At 47.5% G+C, this 21,948-nt stretch overlaps 7 protein-coding genes across 7 annotated transcripts; 5 read left to right on the forward strand and 2 right to left on the reverse strand.

The window, feature by feature from the left end:
* Positions 1 to 1,872: 1,872 nt before the first annotated feature.
* BP5553_00133 (Aquaglyceroporin like protein) lies at positions 1,873 to 3,193 on the reverse strand (the record flags this gene model as incomplete). The annotated part of the gene is made up of 6 exons (XM_032008756.1): positions 1,873 to 1,958; positions 2,021 to 2,470; positions 2,532 to 2,620; positions 2,673 to 2,716; positions 2,770 to 2,872; positions 2,925 to 3,193. 6 exons carry the CDS (start codon positions 3,191 to 3,193, stop codon positions 1,873 to 1,875), a joined length of 1,041 nt encoding a protein of 346 aa, XP_031872810.1.
* A 3,170-nt stretch (positions 3,194 to 6,363) lies between these two features.
* Positions 6,364 to 8,069, forward strand: BP5553_00134 (putative Glycerol kinase; the record flags this gene model as incomplete). Its single annotated transcript, XM_032008757.1, has 4 exons — positions 6,364 to 6,521; positions 6,576 to 7,564; positions 7,612 to 7,778; positions 7,833 to 8,069. The coding sequence occupies 4 exons, from the start codon at positions 6,364 to 6,366 to the stop codon at positions 8,067 to 8,069; spliced, it is 1,551 nt and encodes a 516-aa protein (XP_031872811.1).
* A 678-nt stretch (positions 8,070 to 8,747) lies between these two features.
* Positions 8,748 to 9,636, forward strand: BP5553_00135 (Uncharacterized protein; the record flags this gene model as incomplete). Its single annotated transcript, XM_032008758.1, has 3 exons — positions 8,748 to 9,412; positions 9,477 to 9,529; positions 9,602 to 9,636. 3 exons carry the CDS (start codon positions 8,748 to 8,750, stop codon positions 9,634 to 9,636), a joined length of 753 nt encoding a protein of 250 aa, XP_031872812.1.
* Positions 9,637 to 11,303: 1,667 nt separating this feature from the next.
* Positions 11,304 to 12,680, forward strand: BP5553_00136 (uncharacterized protein; the record flags this gene model as incomplete). Its single annotated transcript, XM_032008759.1, has 4 exons — positions 11,304 to 11,609; positions 11,676 to 12,313; positions 12,369 to 12,445; positions 12,511 to 12,680. 4 exons carry the CDS (start codon positions 11,304 to 11,306, stop codon positions 12,678 to 12,680), a joined length of 1,191 nt encoding a protein of 396 aa, XP_031872813.1.
* Positions 12,681 to 13,563: 883 nt separating this feature from the next.
* On the forward strand, positions 13,564 to 14,565 carry BP5553_00137 (uncharacterized protein; the record flags this gene model as incomplete). The annotated part of the gene is made up of 1 exon (XM_032008760.1): positions 13,564 to 14,565. One exon carries the CDS (start codon positions 13,564 to 13,566, stop codon positions 14,563 to 14,565), a length of 1,002 nt encoding a protein of 333 aa, XP_031872814.1.
* A 1,713-nt stretch (positions 14,566 to 16,278) lies between these two features.
* On the forward strand, positions 16,279 to 17,923 carry BP5553_00138 (Phosphoglycerate mutase-like protein; the record flags this gene model as incomplete). Its single annotated transcript, XM_032008761.1, has 5 exons — positions 16,279 to 16,399; positions 16,465 to 17,048; positions 17,101 to 17,214; positions 17,322 to 17,545; positions 17,599 to 17,923. The coding sequence occupies 5 exons, from the start codon at positions 16,279 to 16,281 to the stop codon at positions 17,921 to 17,923; spliced, it is 1,368 nt and encodes a 455-aa protein (XP_031872815.1).
* Positions 17,924 to 18,992: 1,069 nt separating this feature from the next.
* On the reverse strand, positions 18,993 to 21,059 carry BP5553_00139 (uncharacterized protein; the record flags this gene model as incomplete). The annotated part of the gene is made up of 2 exons (XM_032008762.1): positions 18,993 to 20,391; positions 20,437 to 21,059. The coding sequence occupies 2 exons, from the start codon at positions 21,057 to 21,059 to the stop codon at positions 18,993 to 18,995; spliced, it is 2,022 nt and encodes a 673-aa protein (XP_031872816.1).
* Between the last annotated feature and the right edge of the window lie 889 nt (positions 21,060 to 21,948).

Raw genomic sequence — 21,948 nt, forward strand, 5'->3', positions numbered from 1 at the left:
CCCCCCCCCCACGTCGTTGGAAGAGATGGAAACAAATCTGAAAGGGGAAAAAAAAAAGAAGCGTTTATGCAGTTCATAAGAAAGATGCTGCAATGGGAACCTAAACGTCGGAGCTCCTCGAAAGAGCTTCTTAACGATCCATGGCTCCAGCAGGATGGGTCGATAATTTAGTACCTTGGTGTAACACTGATTGTGATAGTGTCTTCTTTTCCACCACCGCCGTGTAAGTTACAAAAGATGCATTCTGTCTGCGGCACACTATCTCCTCTAGCTCTGATGTTATATGTCATTAGTAGAGCGGAGCAAGACAATTAGTAATGGACTGACTCGTCGTCGTTTATTTGTTCATCTGTAAGGGTAAGAATCCATGGTGAGCTAGGATTTTGCCCTGGTGATCATGTTGCTAGTCAACAGCTTGTTCGAGGTCGAAATACCTAGATCAGCTAGGAGGAAGCGAAGTGAAGTGAAATACGGTGCTATAACTCATCATCGGCTCGCCTAAGGGCGGTTGAGCAAGTAGGAAGAAACCCTACTTGTAATGCGGTGGGGCAGCTGCAATCACCCTATAGTCCTCTACTTTTAGCTCTAAATCGTATTAGTTTGACGCGTGGGTAAGTGAGACCAGCTGGGCTCAAAAGCCACTAGCTCTCACTCCCCCTTCCCCACACACAAACAGACACGTGAGAATAGATAACTGGACTAGAGAGAAGCCGGCTAGCCAGATTACGAATACACTGAATTTGCCATACTTATATTGATCACTGGATCTTGTGACTATTAGTCGTCCCGAGTGCCACTCCCTGGGTACGACCTAAATATTCACTCCTAGGAACACTAAACCATGGTTTACTCTTCTTTCTGCCACATGACTGCATGAAGATACGGCGACAACGCGACCGCCCCTGAATTACCCCCCTTCACCTAACTTTCTATCTTTTGGTTGTTTTATCCTTGATTACTCCTTGTATTACTAAGGGACCTCTCTGCTCCTCGACAGTAAGTGCTCCCATCGACTCTACGCATAGCTATAAGTCGCCAACATCATGCTTAGAATGAAATAAGATTAATGGTTGATTACCGTACGCATAGTTAGATCCACCCTGAGATATCGTACTGTAATACTAGGTTATGGGTTGCAACCTTTGATCCGTGGCCTGAGGAGCGATACCACCGATACAGAGGTTCAACGTGACATATATGCTATATTTCTCTCTGACTTGTATACTTTTCTACTTAAGGAAACGATGTGGAGTGGGTATAAACTAGGTTAAACCTGTAGCTCAAGAAAACTCACTTGGACGTGATCCAAATTAACAACATTGGTCCAACTTGTGGAATAAGCAAGGATTCGAACGCTTGGTTGCAGACAAAACTAAAGAACTTGATCAAAATTCTTGTTTTTATCTAGGAGCCTGGTAAGAAGAACGGACTAAGTATGGCTCTCTAGAGAGAATATTGTCGGTATAGCATCTAGTCGAGGTACTAGAGGTCTTGCCTAGTAACCAGACGCTATGTATAGCGCTGCTTGGCATTTTTCAACCCAAGCCGTCGTCGAGATTCTGATGGCATAACACTAGATCTTGACAAGTCTTACAACAATGAAGTTAACTGGATTGGTCGGTTCTATAAACAACCTTGAGAGTATTATGCACAAGATACATAGACGTTCCGGGGGGTTTCTTGATATTGATTATCAAGATTTTAAATCTACCACCCATCTGAAGAACTCCGTGCCCAGGAACGACACGTTTTGAGTGGCCATCCCCTTTTCTTGACCCTAAACTACATAATTTAACGCTGTCTCTCCTGACCAGCTGTCTTTGCGCCGTTGGGCTTTCTATATAATCTCATTGTACCCATATCCTACTTTCCTCACACTTCAGATTCATGGCTCTTTATCTCTTTGGGGCGGACCAATCTCCTTAGACCCATCCAAGGGGTGTTAATTGGGCTTTCACCTATAGATCATGTCAGTACCATTTTCAACGCATTCAAGACCCATGGGGCAGAGAAGACTTACCAGTGAAAATAAATACATCATAAAGCCAACCGCCGAAAACACATCCGAAGAACGGCGACACCATTGGAACCCAGAAATAGTAGTTCCCAGCCGCCCAAACTTCGTGTCCATATCCAAGGAAATAGGACATGAGACGTGGTCCAAAATCTCTTGCCAAGTTAATAGCATAGCCCGTCTCCCAGCCAAAACAAGCGCCAATGCCGAAGATGACGAAGAAGAGCCCCAGAGGAGTAAGATTTCCGGCGCCGAGGTTACCGTTGTCTTGAAGGGAGTATATACAGAACATGAGGATGGTAGAGGCGACAAATTCGGAGAAGAACTGGCCGGTCCTCGACATAAAGGGTGCGGGATATGTACAGAAGATGCCCGCGGTTGCCGTTTTGGAGTAGCCTGGGACGGTACGGATGTTGGGTCCACCTTCGAACTCGTTGATGGCGGATAGGTAATTTGCTATAGCTTGATGTTAGGTGATACTCTATATTAGGATGATTGATCGGTTGGCAACTCTTACCGTAAACGATTCCTGATGCAACAAAGGCTCCGAGGGTTTGGGCTATCAGGTACACCGGGAATTTCTTCCATGGGAATTTCCTGAATATACTTGGAACACTGTCAGTTTAGTTCTCCGACAAGATATTACCGATAAACTTACCAGTTTGCCAAAGTGACCGCTGGGTTTATATGTGCACCGCTTATCTGGGGAGAAAGTCAGTCAAGGTAGGTCAACTATAGTAGATCATATTTCATACTCCGGAGGCATAGACGCCCAACATAACTCCAATACCCCAGCCCCATGAGATGGATTGATATTCACCCTTTTCTCCACCAGCTAGAACAACTTGAGCCACGGACCTAAACTACCGTCAATCATGCCGTCTCACTATAGCGAAGTGTGACGACTTACCCATCTCCAAATAGAATGAGAATGAAGACGCCGAAGAACTCAGAGAACGGCTCGCGCATATAGTGTCTCACACGACTCCACCACAACTCCGGGTGGGCTTGGATAGCATTTTCTTGGGTGATTTGATGATCTATTGTCGCGCCATGCTCAGCGTACGGTTGTAAAGCTTCATTAGAAGCTATGAAGTCCTTTTCATCTTGTCCCTTACCAATATCTTCGTCGTGGGATACGGCGGGACTCGGAGGGTTTACTGATTTGATCTCTGGCATAATGGAAGGTAGAGGTTGAATGTATGTGAATAGCTCCAAGGGAAAGGGGAGATGCTTGTAAACACAGTTGGAGGTCGAGTTGGGTATTATATGTGACTGAAGCTAATGCGAGAATGCATAGATGAGGGGCTACCCCCTCCCCTGATGTATATATTGGGATGGCTTACGAGAAAGGGTACGTTACAAGCGCCCATTCAGTGGATATCCCATCAGGTATCGGTTTGTGGATTCGAATAGCGGCCCCAGAGGCGCCAGATATCGGTTTCTCGGCAAGTGATTCCTTTGACGAGGAGAGTTTGCTCGGCAATATCTAAAAGCACAGGCTACCTACCGGCTCGCACTGTACGAGCCGTGTGTTACTTGTAAATCTAATTGTAAGGTAAATAAAGATAGGAGCTATCTTGGCTACTAAAACGCCGAGGATGGCAAAATGTGGATACTGATATAAGCAGACGCGGGGGAAGTAAATGGCTGAACAGTTGAAAACTACTGGAGGGCTGAGCTCCATCGAATGTTATAGCTTCAGGAAACATATCCGTAGCAACTAGATAGCATCAGGAAGGTGGCTATGTGTAAAATGGCCAGCCCGAGAACGTCGTGTCTCAATGTCAGACGCCCGCTGGCCCCTCTTGAACTGTTGGTTTCCAGAAAAGCAGCAGATGCAAGACTAATCCGACGCTGCCATTAGTGTCGTGACTTCAACGAATACGACGATCAGCACCAAGGATCATTTCCCAACTCAAGCATTTTGCACTGGTGGTAAGGGTGTATTGGTAAAGGGGGGTAACGCGGCAGACAAACAATGTGCACCTGGATTGACTTCGCTTGAAGGCGATACCGACTTGCTCGGTCCGAGGCTTGATATTCTTCACTGTGCTGTTGAGAAGAACGTATATGTCGGAAACAGATATTCGTATTGCCACTGCATATTCTCTTCTGACGTCTTTGATGCTTCACGCAACACCCCCGAGCGAGCCAATGCAGTATCCCGCTGGAGTAGTACACGTCGACGCCTCCACGCACGAGCTAGGACTACAGAACATCATGACTCGGGACCCCCAAGTCGGGAGTGGCTTTTGCCATGCAACCTAGTGCAGATCAACACTCCCCTAGGATATGCCAAAATCTTATTGACCCCGCAGTACAATTGAATGTGAGCACTTGTCTCTGTAGATGGGACTCGAGACATGGATTGGGCCAGGGCCGTCAGCAAGTCAACTGGACTCGGTCAATTGGCCGTTAGTGCCACCTAGGCACCGGTCAATGTACTCGTACGATCAGTATATGCTGCCGTAAGGGGCACAGGTGTAACCATTTTACGCAATGCCGCAGCGTTCCGCAGTGTAGAGGTCTGCAGATACTGTATTCAAACCAGGGTCCCGCCATGCTGAGCGGAGGAGCGATAGCCAATCTCTGAGCTGAGCGCGGGCGGTTTTTTTTTATCCCAGGCCCACGTGAAAAACAACAGCAAATGTCTCTGATGGGAGATTGGTAGCCTCTCCTCGACCTGAATCCAATCGCTCAGCTAAATATACATGCATCAAACTATCGCGCGACAATTCAGCTCCAACAGCTCCAACAGCTTCAACGACTTCGTGAGGCTCAGGGGCCTGTTGAGCGGACTGTATGACCAGGTATAATCGTAAAACGGAGCATCCATGGTAACCCCAGTACATCGTACGTGAATACAGGAGCTTCATATTGCCGAACTATGATTACCTAAACACAATTCCTATCAATCTCTGTCAACAACGCTAAGGGGAGAAAGAAACTCGAGAGTTCGAGACGGTTGTCGCTGTGATATTTCGCTGTCTCTTTCTGTACCAGCCTCCTCCTTAGCTTACATTAATAATTACACCCCTTCGACTGGGAGACGGTTCAACATAATTCTAGAGGCATGGGGCGACATTGGCGTGCGGCCGGGATTCCCGGCAGGTCCTCCTGAGCTGCCAGAGTAAGTTAGGAGCTGACATCCAAGTTGTTACCTACAGGTAGTACGAAGCACGCACTGTACGCGCTTGCTGAGCTTCTCCCAGTTTGACGTTACGACCGACATGAGCTTGTGGAGCCAAGCGTAGAAAACGATCTTCCCTGGCTCCACCTCCGGATTTTCAGTGGGATGAACAACCAAAACCCCGGGGAGATCGGCAGACCCTATATCCCCCATATCCACCTCTTGCCATGGCGTCTGGCAGCGAGAACACTGGGACCGGCCCGCTGTTAGAGCCACTTCCCAGAGTCCCCGTTGGCCTCAGGTCGCGGTTCGTTGTTCAGCATCATTTAAGGTTGTGGCCGATCAAGTGAAGACTGTGGGGTATGCACAGGACCAAACATCTATCGACGAGGAAGTGGCGTCTTCTAAATGCTATCGGACCGCGATCATTTTCCCCCAATGCAGTGGCGAAAGCCGACATATTTTGCATGTGTGTACGGAGTGCTCGGTATAATCTCTGGGGCGCCTTCACGAGGCGGGTCGAGGTTTGCGCGACGTTCTAACGCTCCCCTACGGCGTTGACAAGGTCGCTCTATGCCCCTGCAAGCCAGAGCAACGCCTGGCCGTTGTCTTGCCCACAGACTCCCTTCGGGCTTCAGCCATGTGCGCTGGCTTCCGTTTTGCTGGCCCCTTGGGCAATACGGAATATACCAGGCCTCGGTAGGTAAGGTCAAGACGGATGCAAATGGGTTGGCGTTGAGATGAGGGGTTCACCACCACCACCACCACAGCCACAACCGGAGCTTGGAGCTTGGAACCTTAGCAGCAGTGACTAGCACACATGTTTTTCTTGAAGCTCGCTCACAAGCTCTCTGACCCTCCAGGCAGTCGTCCATCACTCACATCGTCGGCTGGCGTTGTGGAACCATTCGTATGCAAGTAGTCTCAGGATTCATCTCCCCGCACACCAGTTGCCATTCAAGGCATATTTTCTGCGGGGAAAATGCCCAGTTAGGCCCAGCCTCTCAATATATTTTGTCCGGCGCTCGTGTGATGCCCATTTTTAAAAGATGAAGGGGAACGCTTACCCCTCTGCAAGTCTCCACCAACCATGAGGAGGTTGGGTTTCGTCCTTCTAAACGAGTCCATTTAACTTCATAATTATATTCCCCAAATCCCGAGGAATCTGAAATTAGTTATCGTTGTCTATTCAGAAACACAGTAGCAGTTACACAAGATGGGAGACTCGACACCAAAAAAGCTGACCGTGCAAGAATCCTTCGTTGGATCCATCGATCAAGGTACCACGAGCACGAGATTCTTGATTTTCAACAAGGAGGGGGAGCCTGTAGCTTCACACCAAATTGAGTTCGGCCAGTTTTATCCTAATCCAGGGTCAGTATCTGTTGCCGTTCAGGAGGAAATATATTGCTAATATGATGATCGCAGATGGCATGAGCATGACCCGGTCGAGATCATAAAGTCCATCGAGAGTTGCATCGAAGGAGCAGTTGAAGCGTTTGAGATCCAAGGCCACTCTGCCAAAGCCATCAAAGCTGTTGGCATCACTAGTCAGCGAGAAACCACTGTTGTTTGGGATGCTGACACCGGAGAGCCATTACACAATGCAATTGTCTGGACAGACACAAGAACTCAAGCGCTAGTTCGGCGGTTGAAAACCCGGCTTGGGGCTGACAAGTTACAAGACCTTTGTGGTCTTCCCTTGTCCACATACCCCTCAGTTGCGAAGCTGTTATGGTTGATTGAGAATGTACCAAAGGTTTCTGAAGCGTATGAGAGGGGAAAGCTTTCCTTCGGAACCATCGACGCGTGGGTGGTGTACAACCTGAATGGAGGTCCCAAGAAGAATGTTTTCGTGACTGATTCTACCAATGCTTCACGAACCATGTTTATGAACATACATACGCTCCAATATGACGAGCAACTCCTTGACTTCTTTCGCATCGACAGAAAAAAGCTACAACTCCCCGAAATTACCCGCTCATCTCACCCTACAGCATATGGCACTCTCACTACTGGAGTCCTAAGCGGTGTTCCTATTACAGGTTGTCTTGGTGACCAATCGGCAGCGCTTGTAGGCCAAAAGGGGTTCTCTCCTGGCAGAGCAAAGAACACCTACGGAACAGGATGCTTCCTCCTTTATCATGTAGGGGATAAACCAGTTATCTCGAAACATGGCCTCCTAACCACCGTCGCTTATGACTTCGATGGAACTCCTCAATACGCTCTTGAAGGAAGTATAGCTGTTGCAGGATCTAGCGTCAAGTTCCTCCAGAACAACTTGAACTTCATCGAGTCATCCAAAGAAATCAGCCAATTGGCCGAAACTGTGCCGGATAGCGGAGGCTGTGTCTTTGTAACGGCATTCAGCGGCCTCTTTGCGCCGTACTGGATAGATGACGCACTTGGAACTATTTGTAAGACCACATCCTCTTGCAAATGATTATGTACTGATGACTAGCAGTTGGAATCACCCATTACACCCAGAAAGGTCACATTGCACGAGCAACCTTGGAAGCCACTTGCTTCCAGACAAAGGCTATTTTGGACTCTATGCAGAAGGACAGTGGAAAGGCGCTTGCTGAGCTCGCGGTTGATGGGGGAATGACCAATTCCGATCTCTGCATGCAGGTACGGTTCAAGAATCTCAAAAATTCAATCGATACATTCTAACATTGAAAATAGACACAAGCTGATCTCATCGGCATTCCGGTCGAGCGCCCCCGCATGCTCGAGACCACTGCTCTTGGCGCCGCCATCGCCGCCGGGTTTGCAGTTGGTGTTTGGGAAAGTTTCGACGAGCTTAAGAACATCAACACCGCCGATATGACAACTTTCGTACCCAAGATCGACGCCGCCGAGAGGGATCAGAGATTTGGGAAGTGGGAGAAGGCGGTCCAGATGTGCAAAGGTTGGGTGTAGTGGTCGCGGATAATATTTTCTTTGGTCAAATCGGATTTGCTGGTTAGCTCCTTTGGCCTGTTCTATATACTCTTTGTTGCGCATATTAACTTCTCATTCCTAAGATTCCTAAGGAAGGCTTCTGGAAATAAATATAAAATATTTTCTCACGAAATGATAGTTTTCTAAGACGTCGCTAGCAATTATAGTACTCGTACTATATAGCCTGAGATCCCCAGTGTTCATGTCTTGCCGCTTAGGGGAGTAAACATCCAATCGGTTATTCTTCAATAAAACCTACTATTGGAGGATCATTTCATGCTGGTAGCTATGAAACATGCACCCTATAAGGGGAGATTTCTTACGATCTGCTACACGGATAAGTTCCGGCCTGCCCTGACCTCACGTTTCTGCCGCTCTCGGCTGTCAAATATATTGTGAACCCTTGAAGGAGACTTGCTACTTCCTCCATAATAGCTGCATTTTCACATCCCCCACATCTGGTCCGGAAATTTTAAGATGTGAGAAACGAGCATTTTACCACGTCTCACCCCGCTTGCTCACAAATGAGAATGTACATAAGTGTGGCTGTTTGTTGAGGACATATGGCGCGATAACCTAGGCGTTTCTCTTGACAGACCAAATCCTAGCCATCTTTTCACTCCTTATTTTCAAACTGGTTTCCATATTTTGTCAACGATGCGTTTCCTGCTTGTTTCCCCCGTTCTCATGGGCATTGGGTTCATCACCCCGATCACAGCACAGCCTACTGCATCCAAAGTCATCATTCCTAAAACATGCTTCAACTCCCAATCCGACTTCGACGCCAACTTCAACTACCTCTACCCCTGGGGTAGCGACCACAATGGCGCTGCTCGCATGGACAAGGCGCATGTTGCTCTCTCCGATAATACCTTAACGCTTACAGCGCAACCAGTCAAAGGCCAAAAGGACGCCAGTCATGGCGGTAAAGCCATCCCCATCCACTACCTCTCTGGAGCCGTCAATGCCAAGCAGCACTTCACCGTGTCACCCAAAGGTGGTTTCGATTTTAGCGGTGACTTCCAAGCCACGACCACGAAAGGGACCTGGCCTGCATTTTGGCTCACAGCCGTGACTGGGTGGCCACCTGAGGTCGACATGGCCGAGTGGAAAGGCTCGGGAAAGATCTCGTTCAACACGTTTAATACATCAAGCAGTGTGTTGGCGAAAGATGTAAACTATCCTAGTCCAGGGAATTTCCATTCTATTAGGAGTGAGTTGAGGGATTTGAACGGGAAGGATGTACAAATCAAATTTTATATGGATGGGAGTTTGGTTACCACGCAGGTCGGAAAGGGGTATGTTGGCCAGGCGATGTATTTGTGAGTTTGATCTTTCCCCACTCATTTCTTTCCTTAAGAGTGGGTTTTTTTAACTTTTGGGAAGGGTTATCAACCTGCAAATGGAGGGATCATCTGGGTCACCGGGGCCTACGACTAGTAAGTTTATCCTTGGAATTTCGGTGGTTTTAAGCAGCAACTAACGGCGTCGCGTAGATACTACATATTCAGTAAAGAATTTGGAAATCTTGAGCTACAATCCATAGATTTATACTACATTCTTGAAAATATACAAATTATCGAACGGTGTTTTATCCTAGTTCACATGAACGAATCGATAGAATGCTTCCCAGTGCAGAAATCACATGCATCAACACCAATTGTGGTCATCGCAATGCTAGTTTTAATCAGACAGTTAGATATTATTTATGACGTTCATATATATTGAAGTTATTCGGGTCGAGGTCTGAGGAGGAAACCAAGCTTTTGGGCGTTGCGGGACGCCCGAAGACCCCTGAAACCCCACCCGTTGTGATGATCGAGCGATGATTAGTAGAATTAGCAGATCGCGCATGTCGGCAGATTCATTTCCGACACAGCAGCATCCAGCTCGAACCCGTTCTGCTCAGATACTGGCTGTGCTTAATTGAGTGACATAATAGGCAATTCAAGGCAAGGATATCTATTTCATAGATCTACGGTAGCTGTCAAATGCTGGATTTGTCTGGCTTCAAGTTGTTGCTAAGTGTATCAATTCAAGGTCAGTGGCTTCATCCTCCTTCAAACTCCGCTCTCCATGGAATACGCAAGGTTTGCAATCTGGCTCCGTTCTAGGGTAGTACATCCCATAGTTGATAGAATTCCTAACAACACCGATCAAAAGAAACTCTAAATCTATCACTCTCCCTATGTCAAGAAAGAAGGCCAAATTGTTGGCGCTACGAAGAAAAGGCAAGGAAGAGGACCTGCACAGGTTCTTCTACTCTGTTTGTCGTGTCTCTGGTCAATTTTGTTCTAAACTTCCGAGCCAAATTAACAAAATTCGGATTCGCGACAAGTCACGTGAACTCAGGAGCCCAGCCCAATATTCATGAATGTCCAAGCTATTGTCACTGGCCGAGAGACTATCATTTCTGGGATTTAGTAGAGTTCCTAGGAGTTCGGGGCCTGGTTTCAGGCAACATCAATGTTGTTGTTTTGGTCGGCGTGCAATCTTCTCCTGGAGAGTTTCGGTCCCGAGACGGGCTGTCGGAACGATCACGCTCTCCGGTTAGGCCAATCAGATCCTCGCATTGCTATATAATTGCTACCTTAAACGGCATAGGATGAAAATCTATAGTTAGAAGTACTCAATCAATGGTAACAATGTTCTCTTTCATCATCTATATAAGGTGGAGAAAACTCCTTTGTCTAAGGTCAACCTAACTTTATTCTCATCATAAAAGTATTGTATAAATACATCCGAGATAGATAACTACCAAATGTCTTTAATAATTCAAGCCAACTCGAGTCTCATTTTTACCTCTATCTCTGGGATTGCCCTCGTATTTCTGTATTGGGTTTGCAAAGTAAGCCGCCATCCCCTAATGCAATGAGCGAACAGGATTTCAGTAACAAGTGTTCCTTTTTTTTAGTCCACCTATAATGCTTTATATGGACCATTAAGTAAATTCCCAGGACCAGCTCTCAATAAATGGACGGATTTTCCCTTGACACTATCATTCTTTCGCAGCCGCAAAGTCCATTACATCCAATCCCTACATGCTAAATATGGTATGCACATCCATTTCTTGTGAATTCCAAACTCCACTGTCCCAAGCCAGGCTGTAACTTTTAAGTTGCCAACTGACGCAACCAACTAGGCCCCGTTGTTCGAACAGGCCCATACGACGTTGCCTTCTCAGACCCGCAATGCGTCCGCTCAATCCACAAAATGGGTAGCGGATTCCATAAAGGAAAATTCTATTCTGATCTACTATTGAAGGGAACGCTGGTGTGTATCAGTTCGAATAAGGAACATGCTATGCGTCGAAAAGCTTTTCCCCAGGCTTTTACGCAAAAGAATCTGCTGGAGTGGGAGTCCATGATCAAGCGTGCTGTTACGGTATCAATTGAGAAGATGAGAGAGGCGGGCGCGGAAGGAAAGGAGGTGGATATTCTGGCAGGGTTTACGAGTATGGCTTCGGGTATTATTGGGGAGTTCTGTTTTGGAGAGTCATTCAAGAGCGGAGAAGAAGAAGTAGGTTTGAAACCTCACATCTAACTATTGACACTGAAGTGATTTATTACTGACGGCTAGACACAGATACACCAAATTGGAGAAAATCCTAACCACGATGCAGTAATCAAAGGTATACAGTCTGAACTTTTAATTCCCGGGGGCGAAACACTGCGCAATGTCCCCTCCTACCTCCAAGTCCTCCCTCTACCCATTCTACGTTTGGTACTCAGCTCCTGGTCGGCGTTAAAAACTCCCGGAAAACAGCAAGCACTCAAGCGGGATAATTTAATTCAATCGACGAAGCACAAAACGCTCCTTACCAAAGCACTAGCCGAGAATGAGGAAAGTCTCGGTCTCTCTGACGAAGTCATTGTTAGAGAGGCAAAAGCGTTTATCATCGCCGGCACAGATACCACGGCTGTGACCGCAACATATTTAGTGTGGGCGGTACTAAATCACCCAGAGGTGAAGGCGAAGTTGCAGAGAGAGGTGGATTCGTTACCCCTTGATTTTTCCGTCGCAGAGGTCCAGAGTTTACCTTATTTGCAGCTTGTTATCACCGAGATGCTGAGGATGTACGGTTCTGCTTCTGGGTCTCTGCCTAGGGCCACTCCGGCGGGTGGGAAGCAGATAGGAGAATGGTTTGTACCTGAGGGGACGGAGGTTTCCACCCAGGCATATACTTTACATCATAACCCGGATATTTTTGAGGATCCGTATCTGTAAGACTGTATTCTACATCCTCCCATTTGCACATGAGCTAACTCATCGCTATAGATTTAGGCCTGAGAGGTGGGAGAAGCGCACCCCACAGATGAAAGAAGCATATATGCCATTTGCCATCGGAGCTCGAGGTAAACTATTGCTTTCTTTCGTGACATGCTTTTGACAGCGAGGTACTTCACTGACAATAATGAAGGATGTATTGGCCAGAATCTTGCCCAAATTGAGCTGGCTCTGTCAATCACAGCTTTTCTCCGCAAGTGCCCTAATGCGCGGGTTGCATCGTCAATGACAGATTTCGACATGGAGATTGAGGATAATTTTGTCATGAGCCCCAAGGGACATAAATGCATGGTTATTTTATAGACGGGTATTCGTGTATGGGGGTATAGAGGAGTTGCGGTTATCATTATATTTACATAAAGGGAGATACTCATTTAATATATGCAGTCATTTTGGTTCTGCTCCCCATACTTTAACCCTCTTGTCTGTGGTACTTACTGTTGGTTAATAACCATATCTAGAATATCACAAACTAGCACTAATGTCAATATTTCAAGCTTGGAGATCCAGATCCAGCTTTGAACTCCCACTCCTTTGATGAAAACTAATGGCCTTCACTCACATCAAGCCTACTGGCTAGCAACTTCCTTGACTACGTCTATGAGACAAAGGCCATCTACCATAGGCTCTAAACATTTAAGCTATTATCTTGCAACTCAACAACGAAAAAGTCTAAAACAGACAGGAACTACAAGGTAGAGTAAGTAAATACAGCCAGCGTCCAAGGCCAACTAAAATATGCCTCTTACTTGTTCTTCGTCAACACGGCCCTTGTCACTAGACAATTTAATGGCTAATATCCTAGTACCATCAGCATGCTTATCTTTATATTCTCTCTTATAAAATATGAAGGACCAAGCAGCACAGAACAGTAACGTCCTGGACTGGCCAATACGCACCTTAGGTGTTCATATTCACCTTGGTATTCTTCCGCCGCAGCGGCGACATAACGGCATAACGGCATAACGACCCACGATATTTATTTAACATTCATCTTCGACGATAATGTTTAACCGTCTCTCTCGCAACCACCTTTCCTTCGGCACTCTTTGCTCAAAAACATCCGCCAACTTGCAAACAACCTAGCAGGAATTGCTTCAACTGTCAACGGCTGCTCAGCCCTTTCCAACTCTCAACACCCTTCGACCTCCTTCAACCCTTGGCCGCACTCAACTCTCTTCAAGCCATGGACTCCACCAAGACTGATCAACCTGAGGAACCCGAGGAACCCATCAAAGCAGAAGGTTCCTCAACTAGCAAGGCTCGTGATACCAAACCTTTCCGCGCCAAGAAAAAGGCATTGGGCGGCGGAGCTTGCTCTACCTCGTGGGTCTCCCCGCAAGCCGAGAAGAAAGCCTACCTCGACCGTCTCCGAACCAACGCCTCGCATATGGGACTCCTGAGTTCGCCATTTTTCCCCTCCAACCTGTCCGAACTTTTGGAGCATGAGGTAGCATGGTCAACCACGAGAGCGGTAGATATGACAGAGAAATTGATGAAGAAGATTGCAATGAGCCAGAAGGAAACTGCCACGGAGGTGAACATCGAGCATTCAGATAATAAAGACGATGTTGCTAGATTTGGTTATTCGACAAAGGCAAAGGCAAAGGGAAAGGAGAAAGTTAGAGCAATCAATACTGAGGATATGGGAGAGAGAGAGATGTTTCCTACAATACACGAGGAGACCAAGATCTGGAAGCCGAATTATGTGCTCTTGCCTGAGAAGAGGGATGATTCATCGGTTTTGGAAGCCAACATCAGGTCATCATGGCCAGATCCGAGCGAGCTGAGGACTGAGGGCGAACATCGACTCATCAACTTCGGAAATAGACGCCTTCCACTTCCACGACTTGATCGGTATTCGAAGGAGGCGGTTATTGCCAAGGTTGCGAATGGTGCTACGGTTAAGGAGTTGGTTCAGGTCAAAGGGGATGATATTGCGTGGTATGAAAGGGATCTGGTCACCTTTGAGGGATTGGATAAGCATCCGTGCATGGAGCGTGAGAGGGACTCACTGGATAAAATGTCGTCTAACAAGGGCGCCATTGCTCCTTTCCGTCCTCCTCGTGGCCCTAGAAACCCTGGTCCTAGAAATCCTATTACAGGTCGTCGAGTATGGTCCAGAGCTGGTGGAAAAGCTAACTATCGGCCTCAAAATCGACCTCCGCCTGTTGCAGATAATTTGTGATTAAAGCAAGCGTCGAATCGTCGTTTGGTTTAAGATCTCTTAGTTCGAAAGCGACCTTCTGGTTGATGGTTTAGAAATTTACAAATGGATGGTTATGGTTATAGTTGTTATCGTGGTTATCGTTATCGCACAAATAGTATCGTGACAAATCCATATCGGGGATGCAAACGGTGTGTTCCCATCGCATCCCCACGGAGCTGCGACTCCGCCACCGGCGATAGCTTGAGCACCGACCAGTATTTCTTCCTGTCCTGTGTCGCATCTTTCACTTCCTCTTTGTTGACATCTGCTTGGATCTGCTCTTGTCTTCTCTTACAATCCACCTGTTGTCAACCTAGCGGTGTGACAGACAATCGCCCTTTGCTTCCTCCAGGGGCAGAGCTTTGTGCGACCGTGCATATCGTCCCCGATCTCCAGACTGCCCATCGTCCAGAGCTACATCGTGCCCTACCAAATACCTATTACTGGCCGCGACGGGCGACAGAATCGTTTGATATTGATAATATGAGAGGTGTTCGCGCCGGGTCTGGCGGGTCAATGGGGGTGCGGAAGCGTGAGGACATGTTTCGCATGAGCAATGTATGTGACCATTTGCTTGCAGCTTCCAGGTCGTTCTCCTTTGTCGTTGGAATGAATCATCAGAGTGCTTTTCCCTCCGTACTGGTGCTTCTGATTTGATCCTACTGGCATGAGTAGCTCTCACATATCGCGCCTCTCTTGAGTCTCTGGAGAAGGTTATGATGCTATGCAGTGCACTGATATGTGACACGACAAATGCTATGACACACTCGCGCAATGCTTGCTTGCTCCCAGAACCAAGAACCAAGTGGTGAAGTATGCGTTTGATAATTTATTTATACCATACATGTGATCTGTATAAATGTTTTGATTCCTTCTTCTTGGTTTGAACAGTCCTGTCCTATATATATATGGCGGTGAAACCAAGGCCTAGACTTAGTAGTCTAGAACTGTAGCTGCAAGTGGCGCCGTACTCGTATCGGGAGTCGGGTGAAGGGGCAACAATACATATCAGCCCAGTCGACTCCACCATCGCCTTATTCGCCTTTGCAATTCAGGGACCGAGGTTGGAGTTGAGACCCGAAATATGGTACTTTACAGCCCAGTCTCCTGTGGCGATGATATCATATGGCGGGAGAGCGAGAAGAATAGAACAGTTCTAGCTGGTTGACCAGAGTTATTGGCTTTCTATGTCAAAGAGTTAAAAAGTTCATTCTGTTCTGACCTGTGCTGAAACCAAATTCTCGGGACTCATCGCGGGGCTGATCGTCATTGGTACTTTACTGATAAGACTTTGCTATGCGGGGTGAAATGTTTACTCCGGCCACACGTCCAGACGCCCGGGAGGTGATTGCGATTGCGCACCCCGGTTTTATTTAACTTCTGTCTTCACAACCATCACAATCAAAAGTCACAATTATAATCCTGCCTCTTTCTACTGCATGGCCACCTCGATCCAAGTCACGCAAACCCCAGTACTATTGTTCCCTTGCGATATCTGCCAGCGCAGTCCTCAGTGAGTAGCTGATGCGCTGGCCCGAGGTGTATCCAGAGCATCGAGAGCAATCCATTTAAACTTTCTCAGCGTCAATCCGTTAAGCCTCACGCCATCATATTCCAACCCCTTCTCCCCGCAGACTCGGGCTTTGATCTCTCACATAACTATCTCCATCGTCTAGTTCAACCGTTGTCATCATGGAGTTAGCACGGCCTTCCAAGAAGACTAACAGTGTGGGCGTGCAGGTGGAAGATACTCAGATCTGTGTCGTGATGGTCGGTCTGCCAGCTCGTGGAAAATCACTCATTGCGCAGAAGGGTAAGCCACACCAGTGATGACCAGCTACTTCAGATCTAATGCTAACCCGTTGCCCTCTCTTGCAGCTCAGCGCTACCTCCGCTGGCTCTCCATCGATGCCAAAGTCTTCAATGTAGGCAACTACCGTCGCCATGACACCCCGCAACCGACCGCCGAGTTTTTCGACACCACTAATGTCGAGGGAGAGCGCATGCGCCGTCTCGCTGCTGAAGCTGCCGTGAAGGACATGGTCGCTTGGTTCAAGAAGGGTGGGCTCATTGGAATTCTGGATGCTACCAATTCGTCCAAGGAACGTAGACGCTGGATCAAGGATGCAATGGATGCCCATGGCATTGAGACCTTATATGTGGAGAGCAAATGCGACGACGAGGATCTCATCATGAGCAACATCCGCGAGGTCAAGACAACATCCCCCGACTACGTTGGCCAGGACCCGGAGGAGGCTGCCAAGGACTTCCGAAACCGAATTCGCAACTACGAGAAGGTTTACGAAACGATTGATGATGAGGAGAGTGATTTGACTTATCTAAAGATCATGGACGTTGGCAAGCAGGTCATAATCAATCGTATACAAGACTACCTCCAGAGCCGGGTTGTCTATTACCTGATGAATCTTCACATTAGGCCAAGATCCATCTGGCTATCGCGTGTAAGTAATGCACCGCCTCATTCATCGTCATATTGTCTAATTCCCTCATTAGCATGGCGAGTCTATGTACAACCTGGGCGGCCAGATCGGCGGTGATGCTGACCTCTCGGAGCGCGGTCACGAATATGCGCGTCGATTGCCGGAATTAGTCCGCAAGTCTGTTGGGGTATGTTCATTCCATCTCCATAGCTTCTCGGTGCCGCGGCAATGCGCTCCTTGCATCCACTTTGCTCGCCCTTGTCCATTGTAACCAATCCATGCTGACCTGATTAGGATGACCGCCCTCTGACCGTCTGGACATCGACCCTCAAGCGTACCATTCAAACCGCCCGCTTCCTCCCCGAACACTACAACCAACTTCAATGGAAGGCTCTTGATGAACTCGACTCCGGTGTCTGCGATGGCATGACCTATGCTGAGATCAAGGAGGCGTACCCCGAGGACTTCGCGGCGAGAGATGACGATAAGTACAACTACAGATACCGAGGTGGTGAATCGTAAGTTCATTCTGTCCATACAACTTACAATATTACTAATACCATAACCTCAGATATCGGGATGTCGTTATCCGCCTTGAGCCAATCATCATGGAACTCGAGCGCTCGGAAGATATCCTGATCGTCACTCATCAGGCCGTTCTTCGCTGCATCTACGCATATTTCATGAAGAAGGATCAGAGAGAGTCTCCATGGTTGAATGTACCCCTTCACACCCTCATCAAGCTCACTCCCCGCGCCTATGGTACTCTTGAGGAGTTCACTAGCTCGGGTATCAGTGCCGTTAGCACCTGGCGTGGGAAGGGCAGCGTTGCTAAGCACGAAGAACCCCTTTCGCAAGGAAACAGCTTGGGAAGCGCCGGTGACGGCGGCTCATAAACCAAGCGTTCCATTCGAGAAAATGCCGGGAATTCCTTGTTGAGCCAGAGATACGATTCAATCGCCATCTTCTCGCCCACAGAGAATTTCCTCCGCGGGTTTCTCGTATTGCAAGACCCATGTGCTCACGATACACACGAACAATGCGACGATTTCACTCTAGCATAGCGCTTCGGAGTTTTGAGGATAGATATGGCTTCCATGTGGGATACATGGAATTTCCTCTCCATTAGAAACATTTGCGTTTCCGTTATTGCCATTCATTCTTTGCATTGGGCGATTCATGGTTGGGCTTGGCTTTGTCCAGACCCTCAGGATCGGGGAATTAGAGTGGTTGCGATGTCAAGGCAGTGAAAGCACTCGTCGCAGTCAATTGCGTCATACACTCTACTCTGTACAATACACATTATGAACCAAGCCTTCGCTCTACATTAAGCTTATGCAGCTAAGGATAAGGAAAATATATCCAGCTGACAGCCAGCGATTTTAGACTGCTCCACTTTATAATTTTTCCTTACCCAACGGTTTGATCACATAAAGTATATTTAATCAACCATTGGTAAATAAATTGTAAGCCCTCTAGGAGTGCTATGTATGGCATTTCTAGGGAATTCTAAAGTAGATCTACAGTATAGATATAAAAAACGTGTGAAGTACACGGTGAGAATTATAGAAATCCCAACTTGATTTATTAATTGATTCGATTCATTAACTAGCTATTTGATATGTACAGGTATGTATGTAGTATGAGTGACCATACCTTCATGCTCCCGTTTGCTAGCTACCTGGGTATTAAAAGCAATGTGATGATTAAGAATATGTATTCTTTGCAAGGGCCTCAAGGGGTTTGGGGCGCTGAGGGGTGAATGGATGATAAAAGCATATTGAATAAATAAATTGAGGGGCGCATGGATGCTTGATATGTGATGAAAGCGGTGAAACAAGATGGACTAAGGGGCTGAATCGGAAAGGGAATAGTAAATGAGGGTAAAAATGAAATAGATAAATAGTAGGGAGATATGAACAAATAAGCAAGGTGGTAAATAAATCGGGGCATATATCCTTCCCTTCAAGTCATTTCGCCGCCATTTCCTTCCTTTCCAACTCCAACGGGAGGGAGTTGGTTTTTCGATTTGGTGTTGGTCTTTTTCTTTTTCAACGAGGGTTCGCCGCCGGGTGGAGAGGGATGTTGCTTGACTTTGCCCTTGCCTTTTCGCCCTGCCGGAAGTTGAGGGTGAGATTTGGAATTGCCTAGTTTTGCTTTGCGCTTGCCGCTATTGCTCTTGCGAGGCTGTATCTCAGACATATCTTTCTCCTCTCCCTTTCTATCGGGGGCAGAACCTCTCATGTCACCGGGTCTGCCCATCCCCGCCGAGGAGCCCTTATCCTCTGCCTGCCTCATGCGAACCATCAACTCGCCTTTCGAAGTCAAGAACTCGGCATCGGCCCTGACCCAATCTCCACCTTCGGCACTCATGGACCGATTATGTTTCCACAGCTCCTCTTTGCGTAGCCTCACCAGTGTATCCATGAGGATTATTCTCGCGTTGCCCCGACTGCGCTCGATACGCTCGACGGTATCGTAGCAAGTAAAGCATAAGAACAGTCCGCATCCTTTTGCGGTGTCTCCTTCCGGGACAGGGTTACCTTCCTCATCAAAAGGCGGCGGAGTGTAGCATCTGTATTCTGCAACTGCCACGCAGACATTGCACCATTTCGTCTTGCTAGCCAGCTCGCCCCCTTTGTTATCCCCATCAGTGAGTGCTTTGAAACTTTTCTTCAGTTCATTAGTATCAAAGCTCCGAACATCCAGGCCCTTTATTTTCTGGATGATATGCCCGTCACAGGTCGTGATTCTGAGCCGGGAGAATGTGCAAGTGATGCACATCTTGGTACTCTCTTTGCCGGCTGCGTAATGCCCGCCTTCTACTTCCTCGTTGCCAATCGAGCCGCCGTATGGTATGACCTCGACCTCTACTTCACCATGGCCCCAGAGACCAAAGAAGGGCATGTCGCACCAGGAACAGGGGTGTCTGCCTTCAGGGTCAGGAACGTAGTTGAATTGGATGGGGTGGGCGAAACATGTCTTGATTCTTTTGTGGGGGATTGCAGAGCTGCTGGGGATTTGCTCGAGTGAGGAACATTTGCTACTAGCTTTTGGGTGCTTTGTCTGGCATCTTAGGGAACTTGAAGTATCTGGTGGGACTTGAAGATTCTTTTTAACTGGGACTTCTGCTCTGCGAGATGGCTGCTTCTTCATCTGCTTGGAAGTTTTAGGTGTGGCAGAGTCATTATTAGGAGGGATTATGAGCTCGCAGTCAATGCCAGTGTCCTCACATGCAGTACACGGATACACATCGTCGAATTCGATGAGGGAGCAGTGGTCGTCGCCGATATTAAAGCAACCTTTACAGCCACGACGTTGTGGATGACCTTCTGTTAGGTGATCTATAGTAAGACCGTCCGACCTATTTGAAGTTAGCAAGGCTTGTGGAGGCCATATGGTTACATACCTTGCTACCGAAGTATTTGGGCTTTGCGATGCCTTTATTTTTCTGCGGCTTCTGGATGAACCGTAGCTAGAATCATTATCTTCGCGATCGACAGATTCTGAGAAACTGCTACAAGGATAGCTGGGTAGCGAAGGACCTGGACTGATAGACCTTAGATATTCCAACGATTTCTCGTGTGTGAACTTGAATGTCATAGGAAAGCTATAACCCACTCGCCGGTACAATCTTGGCGTTTTCGGCACGTTGTCTTCTTCGACATCTCGTGAAATTCTAGCTTTCTTAGCCGGCCTCGGACGGGTGGCACGTTCGTTTTTTGGATCATAGGTACCACTATCATCAATGTCAATCCAAGCTGTGCTGGCTCCACGAGTTGGCTCCTGTGCAGTCGTTCTCCTTTTCGAATTCAGTTGGATGCCAAGTTCATGAATGTCGACAGGGATTGGACGTCTTTCTATAGCCTCAAAATAGGCATCTTCTGGGGCGGTAATATCCTTGCTATAATTGAGCTCGTAGTCGAAATCTTCAGAACCTTCGGAGCCTTCGGAACCGTCAGACCCTTCGGGGTCTTTTGCCTTAGCCGGGCTGGGTAAAGTGGCAGTCCCATTTATGTCTTCAAATTCCATGATGTATGGGAGAAGTAGTCAGACGAGAAAGAGTCTGCAGAGTCATGAGTCAGTGCACTTAACTTGCACATAGTGAATGAAGGTAGTGAGAGGGAAGAGTGATGCAACTATGCATGATCAGCCGATGGATGTAAGAGTGGTTGGGCTTAGAAGCAAGGTGCAGATAATTAATTGGCGGTGGGGTAGAACATAGACGAGCAATATTTGAAGTTGAATGGATGCTGCATGAGAGCAATGAATAGGGCTGCGCGAGGGCTGAACATGTGAGGTCGATTGCTCGCCATGACCCCGTGGCATACACTCCCTCACAAGACAAAGTGAGGCTAACCTCCACATAACACAAAATACTCACTCTTAAATCGAAGTTAAGTTGCGAAGTGAGGTTTTTGATATTTTTCTGAGGAACCTCCAATAAATTTGTAATCTGATGTGCGGTGCGGTGGTGAAGCTGGGTGCAATGGTTGTGAAGTGTAATTGATGAGACTAGATTTTTAAAGGCAGCGTTCTTGCTCGCCGCTCAGCAAAGACGCATCATATACATGACGGCTATTCCTCGTAGCCTCAGGGCATGTAGCCAAGTCGCCAAATACCATCCATAGAAATAATATTCGGGAGGGGAAGTATGGGCCAGTCGACTACCGCTGAAAATGTCCCAGTACAGGTGACGCACTGGCACATAGAAGCAATACAATTCGTATTAGATGTTTAGTATAAACTACTGGGCTAGCTATTAAGCTCGGGTCCTAGGCAAACTTTGCAAGGGCTCAGAGTCTCAGAGACATGCTTCACCTGGAAGACAAGTGGAATAGGGCTAAACACAGGGAAGCTCAAATGTAGTACCTCCCCAAACAACCACAAAAGCGCTAGATAGATGATAGACAGAAGTGGG

Source organism: Venustampulla echinocandica (assembly GCF_003357145.1).
Source record: "Venustampulla echinocandica strain BP 5553 chromosome Unknown scaffold_0, whole genome shotgun sequence".
In the NCBI taxonomy this organism is placed as follows: Eukaryota; Fungi; Ascomycota; class Leotiomycetes; order Helotiales; family Pleuroascaceae; genus Venustampulla; species Venustampulla echinocandica.